Source organism: Micrasema longulum, unplaced genomic scaffold (assembly GCF_059751315.1).
Source record: "Micrasema longulum isolate JH-2025_06_02 unplaced genomic scaffold, ASM5975131v1 h1tg000517l, whole genome shotgun sequence".
Taxonomy (NCBI): domain Eukaryota; kingdom Metazoa; phylum Arthropoda; class Insecta; order Trichoptera; family Brachycentridae; genus Micrasema; species Micrasema longulum.
Genome location: NW_028277714.1, coordinates 1 through 25,667, shown reverse-complemented (window position 1 = coordinate 25,667; position 25,667 = coordinate 1). Strand labels below are relative to the sequence as shown.

General features: G+C 33.8%; 1 protein-coding gene across 1 annotated transcript; it reads right to left on the bottom strand.

The window, feature by feature from the left end:
• Positions 1-1,035: 1,035 nt before the first annotated feature.
• Positions 1,036-24,900, bottom strand: subdued (anoctamin 1; the record flags this gene model as incomplete). Its single annotated transcript, XM_088227630.1, has 14 exons — positions 1,036-8,955; positions 9,757-9,898; positions 11,018-11,123; positions 11,813-11,988; positions 13,212-13,417; positions 14,536-14,621; positions 15,319-15,473; positions 17,476-17,679; positions 19,308-19,472; positions 19,888-19,983; positions 20,309-20,445; positions 21,787-21,947; positions 23,161-23,272; positions 24,780-24,900. Coding segments are annotated over 14 exons (2,013 nt in total), but the record flags the coding sequence as incomplete, so codon positions are not given.
• Between the last annotated feature and the right edge of the window lie 767 nt (positions 24,901-25,667).

Sequence of the window (25,667 nt, the reverse complement as noted above, 5' to 3'; positions counted from 1 at the left end):
AGTTAGTTTAGATGAACCACCAGCAAAAATAAAAAATATATGTTTACTTTTACTACTTAATTAATTTGTTGTATAAATAATTCATTGTAAATTGCTGTAATAAATATGTAAAAAAAAAATAAATAAATAAAAAAAAAAACTCAAAGCAAAATTTTCTGGAGAGCCTAAAACAACATGTTTAAAAACCATTTATTTTTCATTGTATTTTTCTTTTTTTACAATACTTAGATTTTTCTGAAAAAAATAATTACATTTTTCAAAGAAAATCTCAATTGTCATAAATAAAGAAAATAGTTAAAATATGACACTGTTTGAGAATGGCCGCTTTCAAATAAGCAATAGTGTTATAGCGGGTTCGATTCCCTCCCAAGATTTGTTCTTACATATGCCAGGTTTGTAGCTTGAGTATTCATCGAGTATAGAGTCTATATATTCATGGTCAATAGCAAAATTAGTATTTAAACTAATAGAGATATGTACATTCTGAACGCGGGGAAAGAGTTAATTGGTCTGGGTGTTGTGGTGTATTTTTCATAACTTCCTTCCACATCCTCTCTTTCCCACCTGCCGACAGGCCTCTAAAATAGAGGCTTAGCGGGTTATTCCCTTTTTTAAAAAGGCATTAAGCGGTTAAATCGTAAAGCTACAATTATCTGTAAGTTTAGCATGTGCGAGTTCTATTTATAATGTATTCTGTAACTATTTTATCGGAGGTGCGATATAAAAAAGGAAAACTTTTAAGTAATTATGCTTTTATTCCCAATTTAAAAGTTAATCGAGATAACAGTGTCCCATATGAATACAAACGCCTAAAGCAATGCGCATTCTACTTGTATGTAAATACAATATAATATCCAACTTCTACTACAGACTTTTAACATTAGAAGAACAATTATAAAAATATCATTTGGCAGTGTTGTTTCCTTCTTTAGTAACCTTTTTACATTATAATCTTATTTTAAATACAAGTAATGTTACTAAATTAGGATGAAAACTTTAGTACGATTATGAACTTGTTCAATCTTATTAATTCTATTTGTTTTTTTTTTCTAAATTCTACTTAGATAACAAATTAATATTTTCTACAATAAACTGAAGCCGTGCTAGAAAAAAAAGATTCTTACATAACTAGCTTAGCATAATAAAATATTTATGCAATTTCACATAAAACCATAAACATGGTTTCATTAAAAGGCGATCAATCAAAAGAATATAATTATTTATGAATGTATTGACTATATATTGATAATATTGTCATTGCTTACATTATAAACACTGCGTACCTAAACTTAACATGTTTTCAGGAGGAACATAAACCTAGTTTTATTCATTTATTTTAAGATAATACAATCAAGGTAGATTTCAGTTTCAACATTTATTTAATTAAAATGTAATGTTTTTGTTTTGAATGCTGTTCCTCTCAAAAAACAGACAAGCTCTTGAACTTGGAGAGGGACTTACACTGAATTGTGATGAATAGAGTATATAATAAAAAATACGAAATATTGTAATTTTTCAATTGTTTTTTATATTAATATATATTCACAAAAATGACAAGGCTACCAGATTACAGAGATATCCTCCAGGCTCATTTGGCAACGAGCAATTTTTCCTCGTATGAGACTAAAGTCCTCAAATGTGGCGTGCGGTATGTGCCGGATAAACTGTTCTTTATATATTGAATCGGGTTGTGGTCTTGTAGCTAGTATTGTGGACACACAGACCAGAGGTCCTGTACCCCAACTTGATTCCCATTTTCTAATAATGAGTTATTTACAACTCATTGAAAATGATGTTAATCATGAACGCAAATATTTCCTTATTTAAAAAAAATCTAGTTGTTCTATAGTAAAAAAATTATAGTTTTGAAAACAAAATGTCCAACTATATTTTGTGCCTTTAATATAAGTTTCATTTTTTATCTTAATCACGCTTAGTTTAAAAAGAAATTGAATGCCTGTTTTGAAATATGCGCTGTTAGGTGTGTATAATGTAAGTGACAATATATTAAAACTTTATTGATAAATCTATGGGCGGGGGAACAATCACATAAGTCAAAATGCCTTACTTTTCAGGAGACAGTTTTTTGTGTCTAAAACATTGAGGGAATCAAATCTAATATTGAAAGAATATCCTTTTTTCTCCATAATTCTATAAGTATGAATAAATTGGATTATTGCTAATAATCGGGAATACATAGTCATGTGATAACTCAATGATAATTCAATGTAACGTTGTTTAAGGCATACAGTTAGAAAACGTTATCCTTCGAGAAAACTTTTTTTTAGCTGATAACTATAGTCCTTAAAATATAGCTTGATTAGAATGACATTTGTCAGAAAAAGTGACGACATAACTTTGTAGTAACGTCAAAAGAGTTATTTTTATATTGACACACGAAAAATCATTTGTATCTGGCGTGTTAATTTATTTTTTTAATACAATGCTTGACACATAAATCAACATTAATATATAAAATCAGCTATAAAACTAAACAAAAAACTAAAATAAACCTAATTATTAACAACGTTCTTACAAGGTTACACCATTTTGCAAAAACATTAGAGATGGGACTAATTGATTGAATAAAAAAATAATTCATTTGATGTTGTTCATGAAAAAAGCATAAATGTCTTATTTTTTTGGTGAATAATTGTGTTAAACACACTAAAATAGGCTTGTTTTTGCGTTTTTTATATCAATTTTTGGAAACATAGTTTCATGATTGCATGAAATAACTGATAAAATCGATTTGATCAGTGATCAGTAATTTCCCATCACTAATGAAATTAGTTTGACAGCTGTCATTCTAATCTAGCTATATTTTAAGGACTATAATAAATTTATTTTGTGTGATAAATAACATTGATAATACGTTATTTGACTTCAGTGTTTTAGAACACGAGCAAATAAAAAAAATTTGAATATGTTGACTTAGGTGATTATTCCCCCGCCCATAGAAATATAACCGTATAGAATATAGACGGTAAAAAGCCTAAATAACTGATGCACCACTAGCCCAGTTAAGTTATATAAATATATACCAATTTTCCTAGAATTTTAAGCTGCGTCGTATGAGCTGACACCCATGGATATCGGACTTTTATTTTGGCGTTAAAATCAAAAGCCCTTGCACTTTGTTCATAAAATCAAGGGATTTATGTATTGGACAAATTATTACTTATCTTTACAAATTGTCATTTAGAATTACATTCAAAAAATTTTAGAACACCAGTCTTACCTGCATTCTTTTGAAATTGATTCAAAATAAAAAAAATATGAGCTCATTTTTAATATAAAAAAAAACACATATTTAGTTGATTTTTTAAAAATTCACTTTATGGCGCATCAGTCTCGTATAGCCTTTTGACCTTCAATATTGTCGTCAAAATGTTCTTTCGATTAATTAGACATTGACATAAAGTTAACGACAAAACAGGATACATATAAACATATATAAGCTATGAAAAATAGATAGCCAACATATTAGTAACAAAAAATATGTTAGCAATAGGAATATTAAGATTTTGAGCAAATTATAGGAAAAATTGGCAAAATACAACACAGTAGCCAACAACGTACATTATAATTACATTAGTAAAACTTAATTTTAGGTTTCTTCAACAGTGGTATGATTTATACATAGTAAATCAAATTGAACATGTTTATTTCAGTTGAGAAAACGTAATAAAAACAGATTATAGGTTTTGTTAAAATTTATATTTTATTCCTTGTGTTCTTTTCCTATGAGATTGTTCATTACTTTTATTTATTTATCACAAAGTATTGATGCTAGAAAAAATGCTAAAAAAATTCAGTGATGCAACTTTTTGTGAATTATATCCAACCAAAGTTTTACATTTTAAATCAAACTATATGTAACAATTGAGTTATTTTAGAAATGTGAATACGTCAAGTTGTAAATGTATTTACAACGCAACTGTGAATTCACGTAAATACATACTTTGTAAGTAACCACATTATGTATTTAGACAATTGAATTTCACACAGTCCGAATTCCATAGAATTGTGTTTGGGAAAAAATATATGTATTACAAAATGAGAAAATAAATATGAAATGAAGTATGTATGATGGATTAAATGAATCAATTACATAGTTATATTTGATTAAAAACGTAATAAATCAATTGTACAAACTGATAAATGCAGCACAACTAAAAGTTTGAAACTTTTAAAAATTGAATAACAAGAATCCAATACATAGCAAATTCTGGTTTAAAAAATGATTGCAAAATATTCCTTCATAACATGGTTTACAATGAACCTATATATTTATATCAAAAATGAATAACGTCTTTTGTGCATTGTCTTAGTAAAAAGTTGTGTTTTTAATACGTACGCACACATTTTTATTAAGATAAATTTGCCTCTAAAAGAGGAATAAAATTAACACTAGCCCGGTGCATAGGGCAATGCGTCGGTATACCAAACGCAGCGTATCTCAACCGCTTGTTATGGCACGGTAACATCTGACCATCATCAGTCCTACGCTTCGTGGGCTAGTCAGGAAACCATGAAATACTTGCGGTAAAAAACCACAATTTAAAATAAATATTTCATGCCGACCTTGACAGGAACCAAAACAGGGACCTTGAGGGTCCAGCAATAAAAAACGGCTACCCCGAAAAAAGTTGTCTTAAAATAAATATACATTTTGTAGTTTCATTCCACGCATCTCTTTGAGTGCCAGTAAAGAATCTCAATAAAAAATGAAGTTAAATTTCTTAAAATCACAGCATATAACATTTAAAATTAATAACATACACGTATAGATGGTTATGCAAAAAATGTGTCAAGCCACAAAATCGGAAGAAAAAAAAGTTAATGTCGGGAATCATGATCCAAAATCTATATTCTTACTTTGAAAAAATAGTTTGATGAGTTTAAACTTACAAATTCTCTGTAATACCTCAATGTGTTAACTAACGATGTAACACTGCTTTAAGGTGGTTAGTGTTTTGTTGCGAATTAAGATCAATATGTGGCTAACATGATAACAATATTGCAAAAATGTGTTAATCCCGCCAAAAACGCTTTCTTTGCCGAAATTGTCAACAAGTTTTTTTTTATTACAAACGGCAGCTAACTTTTTGTAATTTGGGGATTCATATTACAAGTAAATCCCAAGGCATTTTTAACGTATAGTTTAGAATACAAAGCTTTTATTTCATTTTTATTATTTGAAAAAAAAACCATCACAATAAAATATACTCTATTGATAATTTTGCATCTAAAGCAAATATAAAAATTATAGATTTTTATCTACAATATCTTTTATCTTTTGGGAAGTAACATTGTTCAAAAAAATTTTGCTTTATTGTTATTACAAAAGTAATAGTTTTAAAGGTGATATAAATAATAATAGTTTTAAAGGTGTTCTGTAAAAAATGTGAATTCCCACTTTTTTGCTAAATTATTAATCATATTTTTGAAAAATCCACCTGATGTTAAACATCAATTATCTCAACAATGTTTTGAGTATGTCCAAATGTTTGTAGACAGGTTGGATATCTTCCCAAGGGAGTTATTTAGATCTTAATTTGTTGCAACAGACGAGGAAAACATTTTTGAGAAGGAAATACAATAAAGGTTTTAGCTCTTTTACTTCACAAAAGTCAACAGATGGAAGGTTTGAGGAAATGTGAATGTTTAAACATAGGCAGAATGGTGAGGGTTACACAATGTTATAAGTGGCCTTATAAACCGGCCAATGACAGCAAATGCCTAGACTTCCATATTCCCTTCTCAAAAATGTTATCAAATTCAACAAATTTAGATCAATTATCTCAGTTCGAGGTTGGTGCGACTTAAGACATTTTCGCATAACGCCATTCATATAACAATACATTAATTGCACGATTCAATAATATTATAAATAATAAATTACATCTTAAATAAATAGTATATATATCTCATTTGTTTTCATGGCTGTATTGTAAAAAACACGCAACAGGAACACTGTATAAAAAATATATTAAATCGTCCTCTTATTGTCTATGCCTTTACTTTGAAATAAAATAACACGCCAAGAGGCCCAATTACAGTAACAGAACACCCAGGATTACAAATAACATGCACATCTTACTATACACCTTTGTAGTAGTTCCACAGAAATGTAAAACCAACTTGCGAGACGGGTACACCTTTCATTGAGTAGATCATTTGAGTTATGTACGCATTATATAGTCTGATGTGCCTATGTGTAAAATACTAAGTAATAAGTTGAAATCTGCAACGGTTTAGTTACAACAGGCCACTGACTACTGCAAAATGCTATTTCATCAGGACAACGCTCAGCGCACAAGGCTTTAGTGTCAATGGCTGCTATTATGCTGTTGAACACCCCGCCATATTCACCTGATCTCAGCGTTGCCAGCCCTACTGATTTTTCGGTAGATCTACCGAATTCGACTGAGGTTGGCAACACCGCCTGATCCAGCCCCCGGTGACTACTGACTCTTCTCAAAACTCGAGGAACATTTGAAAGAAAATAAATTTTCGGACGACAATCAGGTGCTGTGGTTGGCAGGAGTCGAACAAATTTTTAAAAATTAAGCAAAATTCGCAGAACACACCAAAGATTGACTCGTTTACACTGCTGCCATAAACAAACTACACGACAGATCGTGCTAAAAATTAACACGTATGTCTACGAGAATCCCACCAATCTTAGGAAAAAAATTACCAATATCTTGAGCGCGATTCTTTTAAATGATAAATTCCGGGTCATATTTGAACACAACAGTGTAATCTAATAAAATTAGATTCACTAATATAAGTTTGACTAAGTTGACTTGGCACAGAAAAGCTGTAGAATTTCAAAATAAAAAATATAAAAAAACATGTAAATAGCGAAGGTTAACAACAGATTATTTATCTTAACCAAGATTTAATTTTACAGATGAAATTAACATTAGTAATCAACATTATTTAAAGCATTTATATAATTTAACATTTATTTATTCTTTTAATAATAATCACAGGGTTATAAAAGTGTTTATTTAGTGAAGTTTTTATAAATGAAAAGCTATCAAAACACGTTAAAAAGTATATTTGGTTAAAATTAATCGTCAGTTCAGATATTTTTACTGTTAACTGTTGATAGAATATTAATATGCTGGTTGCTATAATAGGTTGATACAATAATATTTTTATCATATATTTAACAATGAGTCTTATAATGAAAAATAGATTCGTATGGTTTGTGCCATATTGAATATAATATCAATTAAAATTGTACGTATTATTCAAATAATTGCTTTATGTAGTATAATTCATACCTGCATCAAGGTGCCTAAAACACACTCGATATTTACCGCTGACATGACGATTATCATATGTCAAGTGTATATGGTAGCTTGACAAATGATGATTGTCAAAATTCGAGCTTATCTAGTAGCAACTTGCGACATTTGTTGGTCGATATTTGTTGGCGACAATTGACAATCGTCAATAATTGAGCGTATCCGGAAGCAACATGGGACATTTGCTGGTCGATATTTGTTGGTGACATTTGACAATCTTCAATAATTAAGCATATCCGGTAGCAACTCTAGAAACGATTGTCAAATGTCGAGTATGTCTGTAGGCGCCTTAGACATATATGGAAAATAGTATACAAAATTAATTTAAGAGTCCTCTTCACTAGGAACACTTTTATAATGATAGGACTGTACGTGTTTAAAATTTGAATTACATTGTTCACCTGTCACTCAAATATTTTTTAGAAATTTCTTCTATGATAAAATTAATAAACATAAGCATCGTGCTTTTCCATTTTAACCCATTTCAATACTTTTATTTTTAACTTCGTAAAACGCTGACTAGTTGATTGAGTGCTGAACAGAATAATTGTTCAGTAATTATATTTTTTTAAATATAAACCTCCTTATTCCAACAGACAGATCTTATTTAATATCAAATTCACCTGTATTTATTTCTTATAAAACTTTTTATTTTATAGGCATAAATTCAAAATAACAAAGGTGCTAATTTGTTGTGAAAAAACATTATTTATATATAATTGGACGTTTCATTGTCTGCGTTCTAAAGGCCACATAAGATTTAAAGCTAGACTAATTTATAAACATCACAACGAAGGTTTGGATACTTAAAATATGGCTATGGCTTTATTCCGAAAATCGGAAAATAATAAAAAAATATTGTGATTTGACGGCCAGGAAACTCAATGACGACACTAGGAGTCAATATCATGATAATTGTAGTATTGAATTGGCAGAGGTTTTAAAAATATATTACAAAAATGGTTGAAAATTTTACATTAATCATAAAAATGTCTTCAGTTTTAATTTAGGAACTAAACATAATGAAATTCCCCATTTAAAAATTACTCACGAGATTATTAAGCATTTTTTTTCTAAAATAAAATAAATAAATTTAGCTATAATAAATTATTTTTGTTGAAGATTCGGCATTAAAATAAAACAGTCAGTATTAAAAATAATTCTAAAAAAAGATTTCAATAATCTCATTCTCAGATCTATTTACCTCAAAAGACAGGAACAACTCACCCTGAATATTTTCGATGCAATCATCTCCTTCAGCCATAAATATTGACCAGAAACAACCTAATATTTTCGCAACATCTGCGGAATTGACAAGATTGAATTGCGTTTCCATTTAGTTGCAATTGTCATTACACAATTTTTCCTTGATAATATAGTGATTTCCATAGCATCGACCGGAATATTTTATCAACGTCTGGAGTTTTCGAGTGAAATCGAGGTTCCATACAGTTCAAATGTTGACGGATGAGATCGTTTGTTGCTCAAACATCGGCAGGTTTGTGGTTGCCCGCATGATCGCCAGATCCGTGTGCCACGAGATCAAATTCAGATCCAGAAAGTGACCGAGAGAGCAGATGGTCCCAATCAGCTTCTGTTCCCGCGAGATCTCCCGCATTGTTAGTGGGCGCTGAAAAACAATTGAATGGATGAACATATAGTTTTTAAAATACCTTGACATGCGATAAAAACCTTCTTATAAAATACTGTTAATTGTGATGATAACATTTTATGATTGTATATAAATTTAAATCAAATCGAAAAGCTAACAATATTATATACCTAGAAAAGCATAGCTTTGCAAGAACATACTTTGATCTAAGTCCAAAATACACTTTACTTTGTTATCCTCAGTTCTCCTGATATTTTTTAATAATTTCTCCTTGGCATGAAAATAATGTATTTCTTGTATGTATTCATTTGTATCTTGTATATTGGAGGGAAATACTTTTTTTATGGATTATGATTATTATTTTATTATTATTATTATCATTACTATAAATTTAGGGCCAAGATGTTGAAAAGATCATTCATGCTAGTTCATAAGATTATTTTTATTTTTCTACTTAAGTACCTTGAATTATATAACTATATGAGGACATTCAATCCATCTAATCTTCACATTCGTTTGAAAATGCCCTAACAAGGCGAAACAATTGTCACGAAATTTTTGTTTTTATATTTTTTATATTTGTAAAAATAAAATAAAGTGTTCAGAAGACTGAAATCAATGTTTGATTTATAATATTATAAGTTTTAATAACTACCTCATTATAATTGCAACACAAAGGGGTAAAATTTTCAAACACATACCAACACATCAGGGTTGTTCGGGGCGGTTATTGACTATTCACACACGAGCCGATAACTCTGCGGGTTGGACTGACCTGCGGCATAGAGAACTGTGGACTGTTTCAGTTCTTGTACTTACAGAGGAGGCCGGCGCGCTGACGCTCCCTGTTGATGATGATCTCATTGATGACGTACGTCTCGCGCCGGATGCGGTCGCGCAGCTCTGCCGACATGTCGGGAATCATCCAGCGCACCATGATCATCACCAGCGCTACGAAGTTCTGAAAATGACCATTTAATATTGACTCTGTTACAAGACAAATAATGTTTGTCCATTATAGTTATTTGTCTTCTTTTTAAAATAAATAAACAAATTACAACAGGGATGGAGAATACCTTAGAAAAGGGAATATGGAAGTCTAGGCATTTACAGGACTTATGACCTGTCATTGGCTGGTTTAAGTGGCCACTTTACACACTGTGTAACATTCACCATTTTGCCTAGTTGCCTAGTATGTGAAATTATTCAGTCAGATAAATCTCTTCGCAACAATAAAGGTTTCAGCTCTTTAACCCCACTAAAACCAACAAATGGCAGAAATATGGATGTTCAAACATAGGCAAAATGGTGAATGTTACACAGTGTGTAAAGTAGCCACTTAAACCAGCCATTGACAGGTCATAAGCCCTGTAGATGCCTAGACTTCTATATTACCTTCTCTTAAATGTTCTTCATCTCTGTTGTAATATGTTAATTACCTTCTACACACTGTGTAACATTCACCATTTTGCCTATGTTTGAACATAATGACAGGTTATAAACCCTATAAATGTCTGGACTTCCATATTCCCTTTTCTAAGGTATTCTCCATCCCTGTTGTAATTTGTTAATCTTAATGACTCCCGAGGGGGTGAAATCCAGTCTTTTGTCTACAAACATTTGGACAAACTCAAATGTTGTTATTAAAATAAGGTTTAGGGACAGTTTTCATAATTTCATAAATAATGCATTTGATAAGATCTAAATATCTGCGCTCGATTGTTTACCACCTTTTCTTTATCACATACAATAATATCAAGCCCACCCGACCATACTAACATAGCATGGAAGAGATGCCAGTAACAAATTTGCTATCTTAGAAATTCCGATTTGTATGGATAATAGAGAGAGAAGCATAAACTAGCTTAAACGGTGAAATAAAACATATCAGTGATACTTAGATTATCTGTAGCTCAATCACAAATAACTATCGACGTGCTTAAAAACATGCTAAGCATTTGAGCGAATAATAATGAACATGCTTAAGTTATCGCAGTCATAAGTCAACATGTGTGTAATCTCTAAGTCAACGCTCGTGTCGGTTTGCTTTTTGTTTTCGTAATTGCAATATAGCACTTACCTCAAAAACGACAATAAAGGCAAGTCTGGCAGCCAAAATGTGCCAATAGGTAGCCGTGTGCTCGTACATCCCATTCTCCAGAGGACCGTGGCGGTAATCTGGATATCTATAAAAAAAATAGTAGCAGATCTATCGATAGTACAAGCAAAAATAATTATATATGTATAAATTAATGCCTCGGAATGGGTTGTACCCAGAAGTAAAACTGACACATTCAGGTAGAAATCCTAAAAAAGGAAATCGAATGGAGATAGATCCGGTCCGCCTCATAGAGTATTGGTTGGCACATTCGCCTGCTACGCGTAAGGTCTCAGGTTCGATTCTACACTGCAATATTACATTGTCTCTGGACTGACGTAAGTCTGCTCACTTTACCCTCAATTTGGATCCCATGTTCGAGCTTAAACAAGATGCTCGACTTCGAGGCCACAGTCTCAGGTTGGAGAAAACGAGATTCAATCTAAATCCACGGAAGCATTTCCTGAGCGATAGGGTTGTTGATGGTTGGAATAAGCTGCCTCAAGAGCCGGTCTCAGTGTGTTGTCTCAGCATCAAAAATGGTTTAGATTTGATTCGCAAAAGTTAAAGTAACTTTCGTTGAAATATATTAAATCATATCAGCTTTAAGCTGCTCGCTTAAAATTAATAATAATGATAATAACAGATATACAACAATAAGGAAGTTCAGTGGTTTTATTTTTTTTTTATTTGATAATAGACCATCAATCTAAGCTCCTGGGTGCGGATAGGCAAATGTTGATGTTGTGCTCTAATTTTCACTCCAATTAACCGTACCTGCACAGTGTGAGGTTGTATGTGGTGTAGTGCGGCGCCGACCCGGCTTCCAGCTGCGTGACGTTGAAGAGTGCCAAGGAGTGCTCCAGGTATCCCTTGAGGCTGCCATCGGGAGAGTGCACGAAGCGGTAGACCAATCTCGGGATGAACTCGGACGTGAAGGCGATTATGAAACCCTGGAGAGAAGAACTCACTAACATAATTTGGTAGTCAGATGGCAGAAAGAACCGTCTGTCATTTTCAGATTTACATGAGAAAAAATATAAAAATTTCATTTTCCTCAGTTTCATTTTCTTCCTTTCTTGGAAGGCACGGTTCTTACTAGATTAAACCATTTCTTTGGAATGAAAATACTAATTTTTTTGGACTTAGCTTTGTCTTAGTCAGAATCACATTCCATGAGTGTGTGCCCCGGCTCCAAAAACTTATGATTTACTTCTTGTAAAGCAGTTTTTTGTCTTAAAGCCCCCGTATACACGACAAGGCATGATAAAATGGTGATTCTGATCAGCGCAATTGTCCGAATATAAAATAAGGCACTCGCATGAGCATCCAATTTCATTATGTCTTGATACATAACAGAGGCAATTTCATCGAAACTTCGACCACCGTCAGTTTCCAACCACATATAGCAACACACTTCATTTGTATTTAGGTCATGAACGGTGAGGTTGTGTTGTGTGTTGTGAGGATACAGGATTTTAGATCGCAGAAAAATATATTGAAAACATAATTTGATGGCAGAAAGGCTAATCTGCACATTGTTTTTACGCCAATTTTTTTATTCATACAAATTCAAATGATTTTCATTGAAAAAAAAATCACAGATGTCCGTTCTGCCATCCGACTACCGAAATACATAAGGAGATTGACAAAAAGATCTACGGCAGGTCGACCAGTTGTATAATTAAGAAACACCAATGAGGAACTTCAGCCCTATGGGAAATCGGATACAAAAAATGTTTTCTTACGCGGGGTAAAAATTAGAGCATTAAATTGTATGGCAAAGTTTCTTGAAAATGTACAGAAAAAATAATAAAAAATATTTTGATAAAAACGCACTACTTTAAATGACGTCACTGGTTCATGTGAATCAACCTATGATCTGAGAGCTATGAAAGATTTCCGGTCTGCTTGTCGCTTCTGGACCAATAGGAAGAACTGAATGGGAATAAGCGGAAATGAACCCTATTTGACTTAGTTTAACAGTCTATTAACGAATAAAAAATTTGAAAAAAACCACTGAACTTCCTCATTAGACATCTTCCTCTGAGGAACCAGATAAATATTTAGGATATTGCTTGTGGATGCAGAGATCCTAACCCAGTTGGAGAAGACCGAATGGAAACAAAGTTATGCTAATAAATACGTATAACTGAGCAGTAAAATGAGTCCTTACGTTGGTAATGACGCTGAGCTTGCCTATGGAGTCGAGGATGCGGTACCAGACGCCGATGTCGCGGACACGCAGCGGCACGGGGCGGCGGTGCAGGCGCAGCAACTTCACGGCGTCCAGCCGCATCTCCAGCACATTGTTTAGCAGCGCGAACAGCGGCGCCAGTGGAAACGCCGCCACGAAGATGGTCACAAACCCGTACTGCAGAACTGGGACAATCAAACATATTGTTCTTTTTTGCATCGATTCGATGAGGTTTTGGTATGCGTAATTCATTTTGCCATCTTAAAACCATACTTGAATTATGGACAAAATGAGCTTTATCACCGTGGTGCAATTGACTTTGGAGAGACTATTCTTACAAATTGAGAACAGATTTTCAATTGGGTTTGTGAATTAAACCTGGAGCTCGAACAACGAACACGCCAATCCCTACACTATGAGACAGACAAATCTTCACCGGATTTCCTCTTTTAGGATTTTTACTTAGTAATAATCAAAGTGAAAACACTCATCCTAGATTTAAGTTCTATTTCACAAACATACAGCGAAACTCCGAAATGACAATCCCCGCTATTTGTGCTCAAGCCCCATTGAATATTGAATTTTTTTGTACATTAAAAACAAAGTTTTACTTCTTTTTTTTCCCCACAATTGACATTGGAGAAATTTGGAAACCGCACTGAAAACTGACAGCTCAAGAGTCTGAAGCTAGTTTCTATCATTATATCAACTTTTTTGTAGAACTTTGTAAGTTTAAAGACAGTTTATTGTATTTTACGAACATTCATTGCCGCCATTTTCGTGTTTTTGACAACTCAAGAGTTTAAAGTTAGTCTCTGATCATTATACCAACTTGTTAGGAAGTTAAATCAATAATGAAAATGATTGCCGCAATTTTAGTGTTTTTTGGTTATAATTTTACAAAGAGTAACAATAAACACAAGTTTTATGAACATTTATTGCCACCATTTTCATGTTTTAGTTGTTATTTTTAAGATGGTTTATTGTGTTTTACAGACATTGATTATTTATGAATACAATATTCGAAAAGATACAATTAAAAAATGGTTCAAACATTGCTCCATTAATTTTTTAGTAAAAAATATTTTTTTGAATGAATTTTTTTCAGTACCTTCCATTTACATTTTTTTTGTACGTCCCTTGAAAAACGTTATGAAGGGGTTTTACTATAATTGTTTTCCTATGTTACCTTACTCATGTTCCTTTCAGTTTTTTTTTACAGCTAAGGTAAAAAGAAAAAAAAAATCATAGTCCCAAAATCAATCAAATCGATGTCGTAGAAAATATGATAAATATACGGTACCCATTTCAAGGTATTCTCCAAACAGTCCTCGTGACCCCCACTCAACCAATTTATAGTCCTTCATCCACTGGTATGGGCTCTTGAAACTGAAAAATAATATACCATTATTACTTATTGAAAACATTGACTCCGTGGCAAAACATTTAAACTCATGCAAATACATCTACACATTCCGTGTCATTTTTGTAGTGTGTAGTGCTGGGAACCATGTTGAGTTTAATTTTTGCCTTCGAACCAAAGATTTTGCATGAACCTAGAAATTACAGAGCATAAATAATAAAGAGGCGATTGAAATACACAAACACCCAAATAACATAAACAAAGACGACGGGGATCGTCGTGGTTTCCGGCACTACACAAATGACATGGAATGTGGCAGCTGCCGACTGCGAGACGGTACAAATTACTAGTACATAAACACATTTTTTTTTCTACAAATCACACAGTTAACCCTGAAGATGGCTCCTGAAATGGTAGCCAAAACGTTGGAACGAATCCAACTTACACGGGACCACCCAAAAAAGGTCATAAGCCCTGTAAATGCCTAGACTTCTATATTACCTTCTCTTAAATCTTCTTCATCTCTGTTGTAATATGTTAATATAAACAGCTCCCCAGGGAGTTGAATCCAGTCCTTGTCTTTAAAAATTTGGACAAACTCAAAATATTGTCAGTAGTATTTGTGTTTCTCTATTCATCGCCATATTTTACTCATTTCAGACCAATGGTGGAGATTGTCTTTATGCCTCATCTGAGGGTACATATTTCTTAAAATACACCCACCTGGATTGGGCTGTATTCTTCCATGTCCTGAAGGAATTGTACCAGCGATACATGGCGGGGAGCGCTATCTCCAGTACGGTGTTGACAGCCTGCTTGCCTATCATGATGATGCTCAACTGTATACAAAGCTCCATCAAACACCCTCCGGGACCGCACTGGGGAGAAACACAAGATGAGATATTATTATTGTAATTTAAGCAAGCAGCGTTATTCTTGCTTCTTCGAGAAATCACACAAACGGCTTTTTAATTGGTTGACCGTGGTGGATTGGACAACCTTGCTTGTCAAGTTCTTACAGGTTGAAACCACTCTGCTGGAAAGAAAGTTTTCTCGGGGTTAGGGTGGAATTAAGAGATGACGAAGATACCAGTCTAGGTTTTGTGTCCAGAAGGAAGAATAATAAATTAACGTATTGTTAAATAACGACAGTAGTTTCTCTTTCAACCTTTAAGTAATCTTGTATTTCAGTATAGCCTCCTCTACTAAAAGGGATCCCCTATTGTCGGGCTGCAAGTCGGAGGCCTGGCTTGGCGCTAACTCCTCGGAGTTCAGATGGAAAAGAGAGCATTAATAATGAGCATGGAGCTTTGAAAAAATAAAAGCGTGAGCCGTGGAAATGCACGTGGTACTGGCACATTGAAAAATTTGTTACAATATATGTGAAATATAACCATACGCTTAAATGAGAGTTTTCGACGCAATGGCAACTCTCAGGAAAAAATACCGACAAACGAAATCGAATGGGGGTAAGCCTGCCTCGTAGTATAGTAGGTGATGCGTTCGCCTACCATGCTTGAGGTCCTGGGTTCGATTTCTGGTAGGATCGAGTAAAATATTGTTTGTTTTCAAGAAAATTTGACACTGCAATATTTTATAGTCCCTGGACTGAAACTTAAAGCATAAGACTGATCACCTTATCTTCATGCAACAGATAAACGAGATATGCTGCTTTGATATTCAAATGCAGTGCCCTATGCACCATCGGGTGTATGATAATGATGATAGTGAGAAACGAGAACGTTTTGTTGTCTATGCGCGCAGTGCCCAATGGACCCTATAGGTCCATTACAACGGGGCGCGCAACACGTCTCTCGCCCTTTTCTGCTCCGCCAGCATTCAAATTCACTCCATAGTGTTTTTATTCAATTTGTGAAACCACTGTATTATCATGTATTAAATAAACAAAAACTTATGAGTAACTTTCAATATTTTATTTCTTTATTCCATGGGTTAAATCTGTTTAATCTTTTTTATCATATTTTACTATAAACCGCTACAAACTTTTAGAGCAAGGGTGGCCAAACCGCGGCCCACTGAATGTCTGCTAATGGCCCGCGGAGCATATTATGCAAAAAAAATTATTATTTTACACACGCTGATCATTTCAACTTTTCACATGTCCACTTTTAAGTACTTATCGTACTTGATCATGCCACGTCTTTCTCGGCCTTCCTCGGCTTCTACATCCAGGCACACTTGCATTATAACATCTTTTAGCCGTCCTTTCATCACTCATTCGCTCCACATGACCAAATTATCGTAAGAGCCCTTTCTTAATTTTGTCAATAATGCTTATCTCAGCCTTGCACTCTGCTCTAATTTCGGCATTTGTACACCTATCATACATAATCTTACCACACATTCGCCTGAGAGATCGTATTTCAACAACGTTAAGTCTACTTTCATCCTTCTTTTTTCAACACCACGCTTCACTACCATACATAAGGGTTGGTACCAGAACTCCGCTATGTACTGCCAATTTTGCTTCTTTCAATAAATTCTAAAGATAATTTTTTGGATTGCTATTTTTTGTATTGTAACTGTAATCTAATAAATATGTTTGACTCTCATTTTTGTTATATCTTCTTAAAAAATATACATATTTCTTATTTGCATTGAATAATTGAAGAAATTTTGTTGTACGGCCCGGTAGGAAATCTCATTTACAAAATCTGGCCCGGCTGCTGAAAAGGTTGGCCACCCATGTTCTAGAGTAAATAAACCTCTACAAAAGAGCCCGCTAATAGGCTTTTGGATTAAAAAGATACATCTCTTGCAGAGGGCATGTAGCATGTAGTATGCCCGTATCAAGTCAATTCTTGTAATCTACCACGGTAGGACGTCCCTTTCAGCACGTTATTTCATGGTTCAACTCACCTCTTCCTGTCTGTAGCCGAAGAATCTGCTGTAGTCTCCGGGGCGGCCTACAAACTTTCCCTTGAAAAAGGCAATGTAGAAAATGGAGGCGTAGTAGTTCACAAACTGCAGCAGGTAGATCTTCAGGGTCAGGGAGTCGTCGAATTCCGTCTGCGTCCTCAGAAGCTCCTGTTCTGTCAGCTTCTCAGCCAGCCATGTGTACATCTAGAATAAACATATTGTACTGTTAGGTTCAATTTTGTAATACACCGTATTTGAGTTCTGCAAAATCAAATGTACCTAACTCCAATAAATCTTATTTGAGAAATTTGATAAAACTGTTTAACGGGTTATGATTATAATAATATAAAATAAATACTTATGCGAGAAGAAAGTCATATTGGTAGGTTTTAAAATCATGATTCAAATGAGACTACATTTAATTAGATATTCTACATACTACGTTTTGAGATTAGACATAAGTACTTTTTGAAACTCAGAAACACTTTGTTGAAAAGTCCTTCACACAAAAATAAGTCAATTAAAATTACTGTTATATTATTTTGAATTCTCTATTCCTACTGTTTTGTATAAATACATTGAATTTTATAGTAAAGTTACCAGTCTTGAAGATGTTGTGAAAGCGATAAAACCAGACATTGGCTTTTCCAAATTTATGGATTAAAATATCACACGTCTTTTATTTCTATAATAAGCTAAAATTGACTTCGTATTTGACGTCCATGTATACAGCGGAACTTTGGAACAACTATACGCAAGGAGCGTGGAATAAATTAAGGATCACGTATAACAACTCATACCGACAATTATTCGGATTGCCCAGGTACTGCAGTGCCTCTGAAATGTTTACAGCTGGACGAATAAACACCTTCGCTGCCCTGCTTCGCCAAAGAGCCTGGAGCCTATGGGAACGCCTAAAAAAATCTAATAACGAAATTCTCCAAGCCACTGCAGAGTGGATCCAATCACCGTTGTTCAAGCGATGGCGCGATATGTTAAGACCACCATAAGTGCTGCAATATAAAATTTTATTTTATGTTTATATTTATGTTTATTGTTATATTTATGTTTATTGTTATATTTATGTTTATTGTTATATTTATGTTTATTGTTATATTTATGTTTATTGTTATATTTTTGTTTATATTTATATTTATGTTCATGTTTATATGTTCATATGGTAGAATTGGCTCTGCACTTTATAGCCATTTTACTGGAATAAAAATTTAAATAAATAAATAAATAAAAGCTTAAAAGATTTACGATGCAAATGTTAATGGATGTATAAATACATGAAGATAGATAGACATGTTAAAGTCTGATAATTGGGTTCAAACAAACAAAGATTTATGACTTAAGAACGTTCACTCTACGAGCGCAGATGTTTTAGTCTATGGACTGGATCTAATACTAATTTCTATCTATAACTATTTTTTATACATAAAATAATTAAAGGGATGAATAAAATAAAAACAATAATAAAATTTAACCAACAATGTCATACATATGAAACAAGGGGTAAAAAATGATAAGATTACCAATGAAGAGAAAAACAGAATCTCAAAACTCATTGTACAAGGGATTGAAGCTGTGCAATGAGTTACCCGAAGAAATAAAAGAAATGGAAAAAATTGAAATATTTAAAATTGATTTGAAAAAATATGTAATTGAGAAATATTGATTAAAAAAATGTAATATAATTAAAAGTTTATATTAGTTAAAATGTTATGAACAAACTTAATAAAGCATAAATAAATAAATAAAACACAAGACGAATCATCTCGTCTTCACGCATAATCGGGTGTAGATAAGAGCAATAAGGTGGTACTTACCCAATTGAAGACGCAGATAAGGCACAGATTGATGGAAGCGGCCGTAGCTGTGGTGAAGAGAATAGCGTAGCTGGTGATTACCGAGTCTCCCTGCACTGACAGGGCGGCCAGTAGGGACATGCGGTACAGGACTACGGCCAGCACCGCCGCTAGAGCCAGACTGACCTGGGAACCAAACGTTTCAACACCTGATTACAAAAGCCTGTAAAAATTAAGCAGATTCAGACCAAAGGATGCAGACACTGGCGCACAAAAAAAGACACCATCTTGTATTACTAATTGCTAGAGACCGGAAAACAGCGGTGTTATTATTTGTGAAAAGCGGTGTTATTTTTGCCAAAAGCAGTGTTATTTTTTTAAACTGGCGGAGTTATTTTTTAGAACCAATTTGAGTACACGGGTTGATAATAAAAGTCAAAGGCGTTGTTTTTTTAAATTAAAAATAATTATTTTACAATAATACAACATTAAAAACACTGAATATAAACTACATATTATAAACTAACAATTTTTTTTTAGAAAAAGTTGCGTTTATAGATTTTTTAAAATAACCTTTGTTTTCTTATAAAAAAGTACTTACTAGAAGAAGAACGATGGAGAAGCTTAGGATAGTAGCCGGAAGACGCATTCGCCAGAAGGGAACATGAGGCTCCAAAGTGTTGGTTACCACATTAACCTAAAATCATTACATTTTGTTATATATTTTTGTGTAAAGACACATTTTTAAAACTATTATTTTCATTTTTATCTCATTTACCACCATAACACGATTAATTTTCCAGCATAGTTTTACGACCAGTTAAAAATGACCTCAAAATTTAAACATTTGGGTAAATCATGATACAAATATTTATATGAAAACAATTTCAGTTACAGTTGCCGGAGGTAAGTAACGGCAAAGACAATTATGGCAGACAGTCTCCTTCTCAAGCCCGGTGACTGTAACTTACTGAAAGATAAGACTTTTAACAAATGTGAAAAGGATTGGTTTGATTAAGCACCTGTTTCTTTTTGACGTGCGACAGTCTGGCGAGGTACTGCGGCCGGGGATGCTCCTCGTGGACATCGAACCCCGTTAAGTCCCAGCGGTGAGTTATCTCTGCGGAGTACCGTTTCCACAACTCCAAGAACAGGGCGGCTGAAATACAAACATTATAGATAACAATGATTGAAACGGAAACAAAACAGAAATAAAAAAGTAAATTATTCTGCATTTACATTTAGCTTTTATCGACTATCGAAAAGCGTTTGACTCAGTTGAAAAATGGCCTGTTATTGAAGCACCCCAAAATGCCTGAGTTGATTCTAGATACATTAGATTAATCAAATTCATTTATGACAACGCTACTGTGGATGTGAGGATTGATGAAGACACAAAAACTGATAAAATCAAAATAGAGAAAGGTGTCAGACAAGGGGACACAATATCGCCAAAGCTCTTTACTCTAGCCTTAGAGAATGTATTTAAAACCCTCAATTGGGAAAATAAGGGTGTAAAGATCGATGGCATGTACTTGAGTCTCCTCAGATTCGCAGATGATATTAGTGGTCATAAGTAAAGACATGGATGAACTAGGCGAAATGATTATGGAACTACATGAGGCTTCAAAAAGGATTGATTTGGAAATGAATATACATAAAGCAAAGATTATGAGTCCAACAGGACGAGACATTTTCATTAACAACAATAAAATCAAAGTGGTTGATGAATATATATATCTAGGACACAAAGTCAAACTTGGTAAAGATAACCAGACAGCGGAGTTACCGAGAAGAATAGGGCTAAGTTGGGCTGCTTTCGGCAAACTAAAATATATTTTTGAAAATAAAGAAGTCCCTATATGCTTGAAAATACAAGTACATGAATCGTGCATATTGCCGGTGACAACATACGGACTAGAAACCATGTCTGTAACACAAAAAAGTAGCCCGAAATTAAAATGCACGCAACGATTCATGGAAAGACAGATGCTCGGTGTATGTCTAAGAGGCAGGGTAAGAAATAAGGCGGCAAGCGGAGTCGTGGATATCATGGATCGTGCAGCGAAGTTAAAATGGCAGTCGGCAGGATACTTGGCGAGACAAAATGATGGCATGTGGACACCCAGAATAATAAAGTGGAGACCATGCCAACTGCGAGCCAATTCATACGTGCTCATTTTTAAACCCGAAAATTATGAATGAAAAATTATTTTGAACTCATTAAGAGTTATATATATTATAAAAATTCGCTTTAAATATATATAATATTTTGTACGTCATTCCCGATATTTGAAAATACCCTATTATTACAGTTTTTTCTGGAATCACACTACAGTCCATCAAATTAGTGTTATTTTTATGTAATCCCATTTTTTTCTTACATTTTTCATTTCCTCGCTTTAGCGTTTTCCTCAGTTTTACACTTTTTTTCCTGCTCTATATTATCAAAATATTAATAGCCAAATGTATAAAAATGTTCAGATGTGATTTTGCTCACCCCAGAAGCTCATGAATATGGCGAAGAAGACAGTGGTGGGGTTGTCGAAGAGATACGTAACGCGAGAGTGGAGGCACGTCTCCTTCAGGTGCCAATAGTCGCACCAGTAGTCACATAGCGGGCACATCATCAGCTCTGAATTATCGTTGCACACATCCTCGCTAAACATGAAATGTTTCAAAAATGTTATTTATGTGGTATCACTTTTTTACTATGGCATCAATAAAAATCCTTTAAATTAAAATTTAACTGTCATTTTTTCTGTGGCAAATCTATTACTACTTCTATAAAAAACATTTCAAACCCTTTCCTTTTAAGCTGGATGTTTTTTGACAGTATTAAGTTACATAAGTATCAAATTAACAAATTATCACTATTACAAAATATCTATAATTATATTAAACAATAAAGTTAATCGAAAACATTGAAAAAGAGTTAATTGAAAACATTTAAAAAATAACTAAAACAATTTTGTGATTGGGATCATAAATAATGGTAAACATTTGAGTTGCAAGGGGAACTTTTATCAAACATTCTAGGAATTTGTCTTTAATTACAGCGAGTGAACATTAGAAGAAAACTTGATTTGATTCACCGATGTCCTGACCACGTTCACAAAATGGAGAGGTTACACATTTTTTATTTTTTAAATGGGCCGGGAATGAACAATGGCCAGATCTCAAATGACAAATGGTTGAATTAATTGACACATAATGCTTATAACCTTCAATAATGTTTCCACTGTCACTTTTGAAAACATTCTGTAGCACAATTTATTAATATAAAGACTTGTCAATGCATGTTAAAATTAAGTAAAATGTCAATGTGGCAGTTTCATGGAAAAACGCATTGAAAAGTAGTAAAGATTTAATGAAAACTAACCCTAAACGGCATCTAATCGTCACTAGAGTATATTTGTTAAAAAAAAAAATATCATTGTTCAATGCAAAACAGCGTTTAAGATAATTGGATAAAGATCAAATTATGTTCTCACTAATTTATTTGAGATTTTTTCATTTTGGCAAATACTGTAGAAAATTTAAAACAACTAATAGAGATGTTTTCTGTTTAGCAATATTATGGCATTTACTAAGGGTGCGGGAGATAAAAGTTATTTCTAGCAGCTTTTTTCTTCAACGCCGCATGTGGCATCGTTTTTACATTGACCTTATTTAGATTTTCTGAAACAGGAAATTTCAATTTTTTTAAAATGTAAAACTGTGGTATTAAAAATGTAAAACACCTTCATTAGTTGGAATATTTGTATGTGAACATAAGGAGAAAGATGGGAATTGAATACTTCTAAAAGGTGAGGAATGTAAAAAGAAGGTTTTACAGTAATTTGAACTATCGTTAAGTAGGGTTGATGAATACCTAGGTTGGTTGCTATAGAGTGTAGCTACCGAGTAGATAAAGCACACCAGTCCCACTAAGGCAGCAGGGAGCAGCATGTGCGTGTAGAACCCCAGCCATGCAAAGTACAGCGCTAAAACATAAAACATTTATTTACTTTTTTACGACAAATTGACTTACACAAAAATGACTCAATAATTAAAAAGATTCTTTGTTATTTAATTACCTTCACAATAATGCTGTATTGCGATTAAATGGTCAGACAATCGAGAGAGTGACTAACTTTAAATACCTCAGCAGTCAAATCACTTCTGATCTGGATCCGGATAGGGAAATTAGATGAAGAATAGAGATAGCGCGATCAGTATTCAATGGCATGAAATCATTCTTCTGCAGTGATAGTCTTAATTTAAAACTGAGACCGAGGATGATCAAGTGTTATGTGTGGACAATACTGCTCTATGGGCTGAAACATGGACTCTCAAGGTGAACTCCGTGAACCGATTAGAGGCTTTTGAAATGTGGCTTCACCGGAGAATACTGAGAATCCCGCGGACAGATTTAGTGACCGACGCGGAGGTGCTGAGACGAGCCAATGCCGAAAAAGAACTACTGTCCTCAATAAAACAAAGAAAACTCGCATATCTGGGTCATATCATGCGCGGAAGCAAATACGTGCTTCTACAGCTAATCGTGGTGGGGAAGATTGAGGGAAAGAGTGGAGGCGACAGATGTGCTGGCTGAGAAACATCAGCGACTGAACGGGAGTGCGCGGTGTTGAGGCACTGTTTCAATCGGCGCAGGAGACCGGAATGCCTACTCTAGAGTGATCGCCGACGTCGGGGGGACCTGATATGGCACAGAAAGAAGAAGATTATTTATTTATTTATGGACTATGCAGTCTATTTCCGTATCCGTGTGGATGAAGAATAAAGTTCTGGGTGTAAAATACAAGCAGAACGCTGGACAATGGCTTTCAACTCGATGGCTACTCACAGGAAAACATCCTGAAAAAGATCGAGTGGAGATACGTCCACTCTGTAGTGTAATGGTTAGCGCGTTCACCTATTACGCTTGTGGTTCAGTGTTCGATTCCTGGCAGGATCATCGTATAATATTTGTTTTAAAGGTGATTTCTTAGCAATGGTGATTCCTAGCAAGATAGACACGAAAAGTTAAATTAAAAGGTTGATTTATAGTGTAATATTTCACTATCCCCGGACTGGCATTGGAAACAAATGATCCAAAGTACCTGCAGGACGTGTTATAATCTAGCTCCAATTTAAATTTAAGAAAATTAAAAACGGGGAATAGAATCTAATCTAATCCTCGTGCAATCTGTAGCTGCAAAACCTGTTGGGATATTTATTGCACAATGCCCTTGAGGTACAAAAATTATCCAGAATAAATAAATATACGGCTAAAAAGTTTTTTAAAAACATAATAAAACATTAAGAACAGAAATATAAAAAGAAAGAAGAAAAGAGTTGTAATCAAGTGTTACCCGATACCATTTGATTGTAAAGTAATACTTCTCTTAAATAAGAGGAAGAGAACTTTTTTAATCCTCGATAATAGTTAGGAATCAAATAGTAACTAACAACGACTGGATGTAAGAATAGGTAGAAGAATGTGATTACCAATTTTGACACCGAAGTAGTCCTTGATATAGTCTAGAGGTTGGTAGCGAAGGCACTTGGAGACAGACGCCCATTCTGTGTACAGCAAGTATCTCATGGAGCCGGGAGTTCTGAGATCACCCTGGAATAATACACTTTGAAACATCCGGCAGAATAGTGCAAAAATTCCCAACATATTAACCCTTAATAATATAATGACATTTAGTAAAAAACAAACATGGACAATTCATATCAACAATTTAATTAGCAAAGTGGCGACATTATCGAGTCTTTTTTTAAAAATCAAAAACTTTGTTCCAAAAACGGAAAAAATTCTAATGTATGAAGCCTATGTAAAAACTAAAATATGTTATACGCAACTACTATGGGGAACAGGATATCAAAATGACATAAACAGGACTGCAAAGACAGCAAAATAAAATATTAAAGTTAGTATATGACCTTCCCTATCTAACTGCGACTAGAGAACTTTTTAAACAAACTAAGCAATTAAATATAACTGAACTTTTTCAACTAGAATCATTAAAATTTATCCATAAATTAGCCACTAATGTAATTGTAGACGAAGAACTAAAACTTGTAAAAAATTGTAGTCAACATGGACATAATACGAGTCGAGTCTTTAGTCTAACTAAACTAAAGTGATATTTTATATTTTCAGATTTAAAATTGAGGGTATGATAGTCTAAAGAAGTGGGATTTTAGTTGGGATCTAAACTGACTGGGACTGTCGATGATTCGTAAGTTTGAAGGCAATTGGTTCCAGGCAGAGGGACCGGCAACGCCAAAAGCACGATCTCCAAATCTAGTGTTTGGGGAGCGCCGGATTTCGACAAGTTTTCCTCTTCCTGAATCAAATGCTGACCTAGGAGTAGATTTTGTTTGACA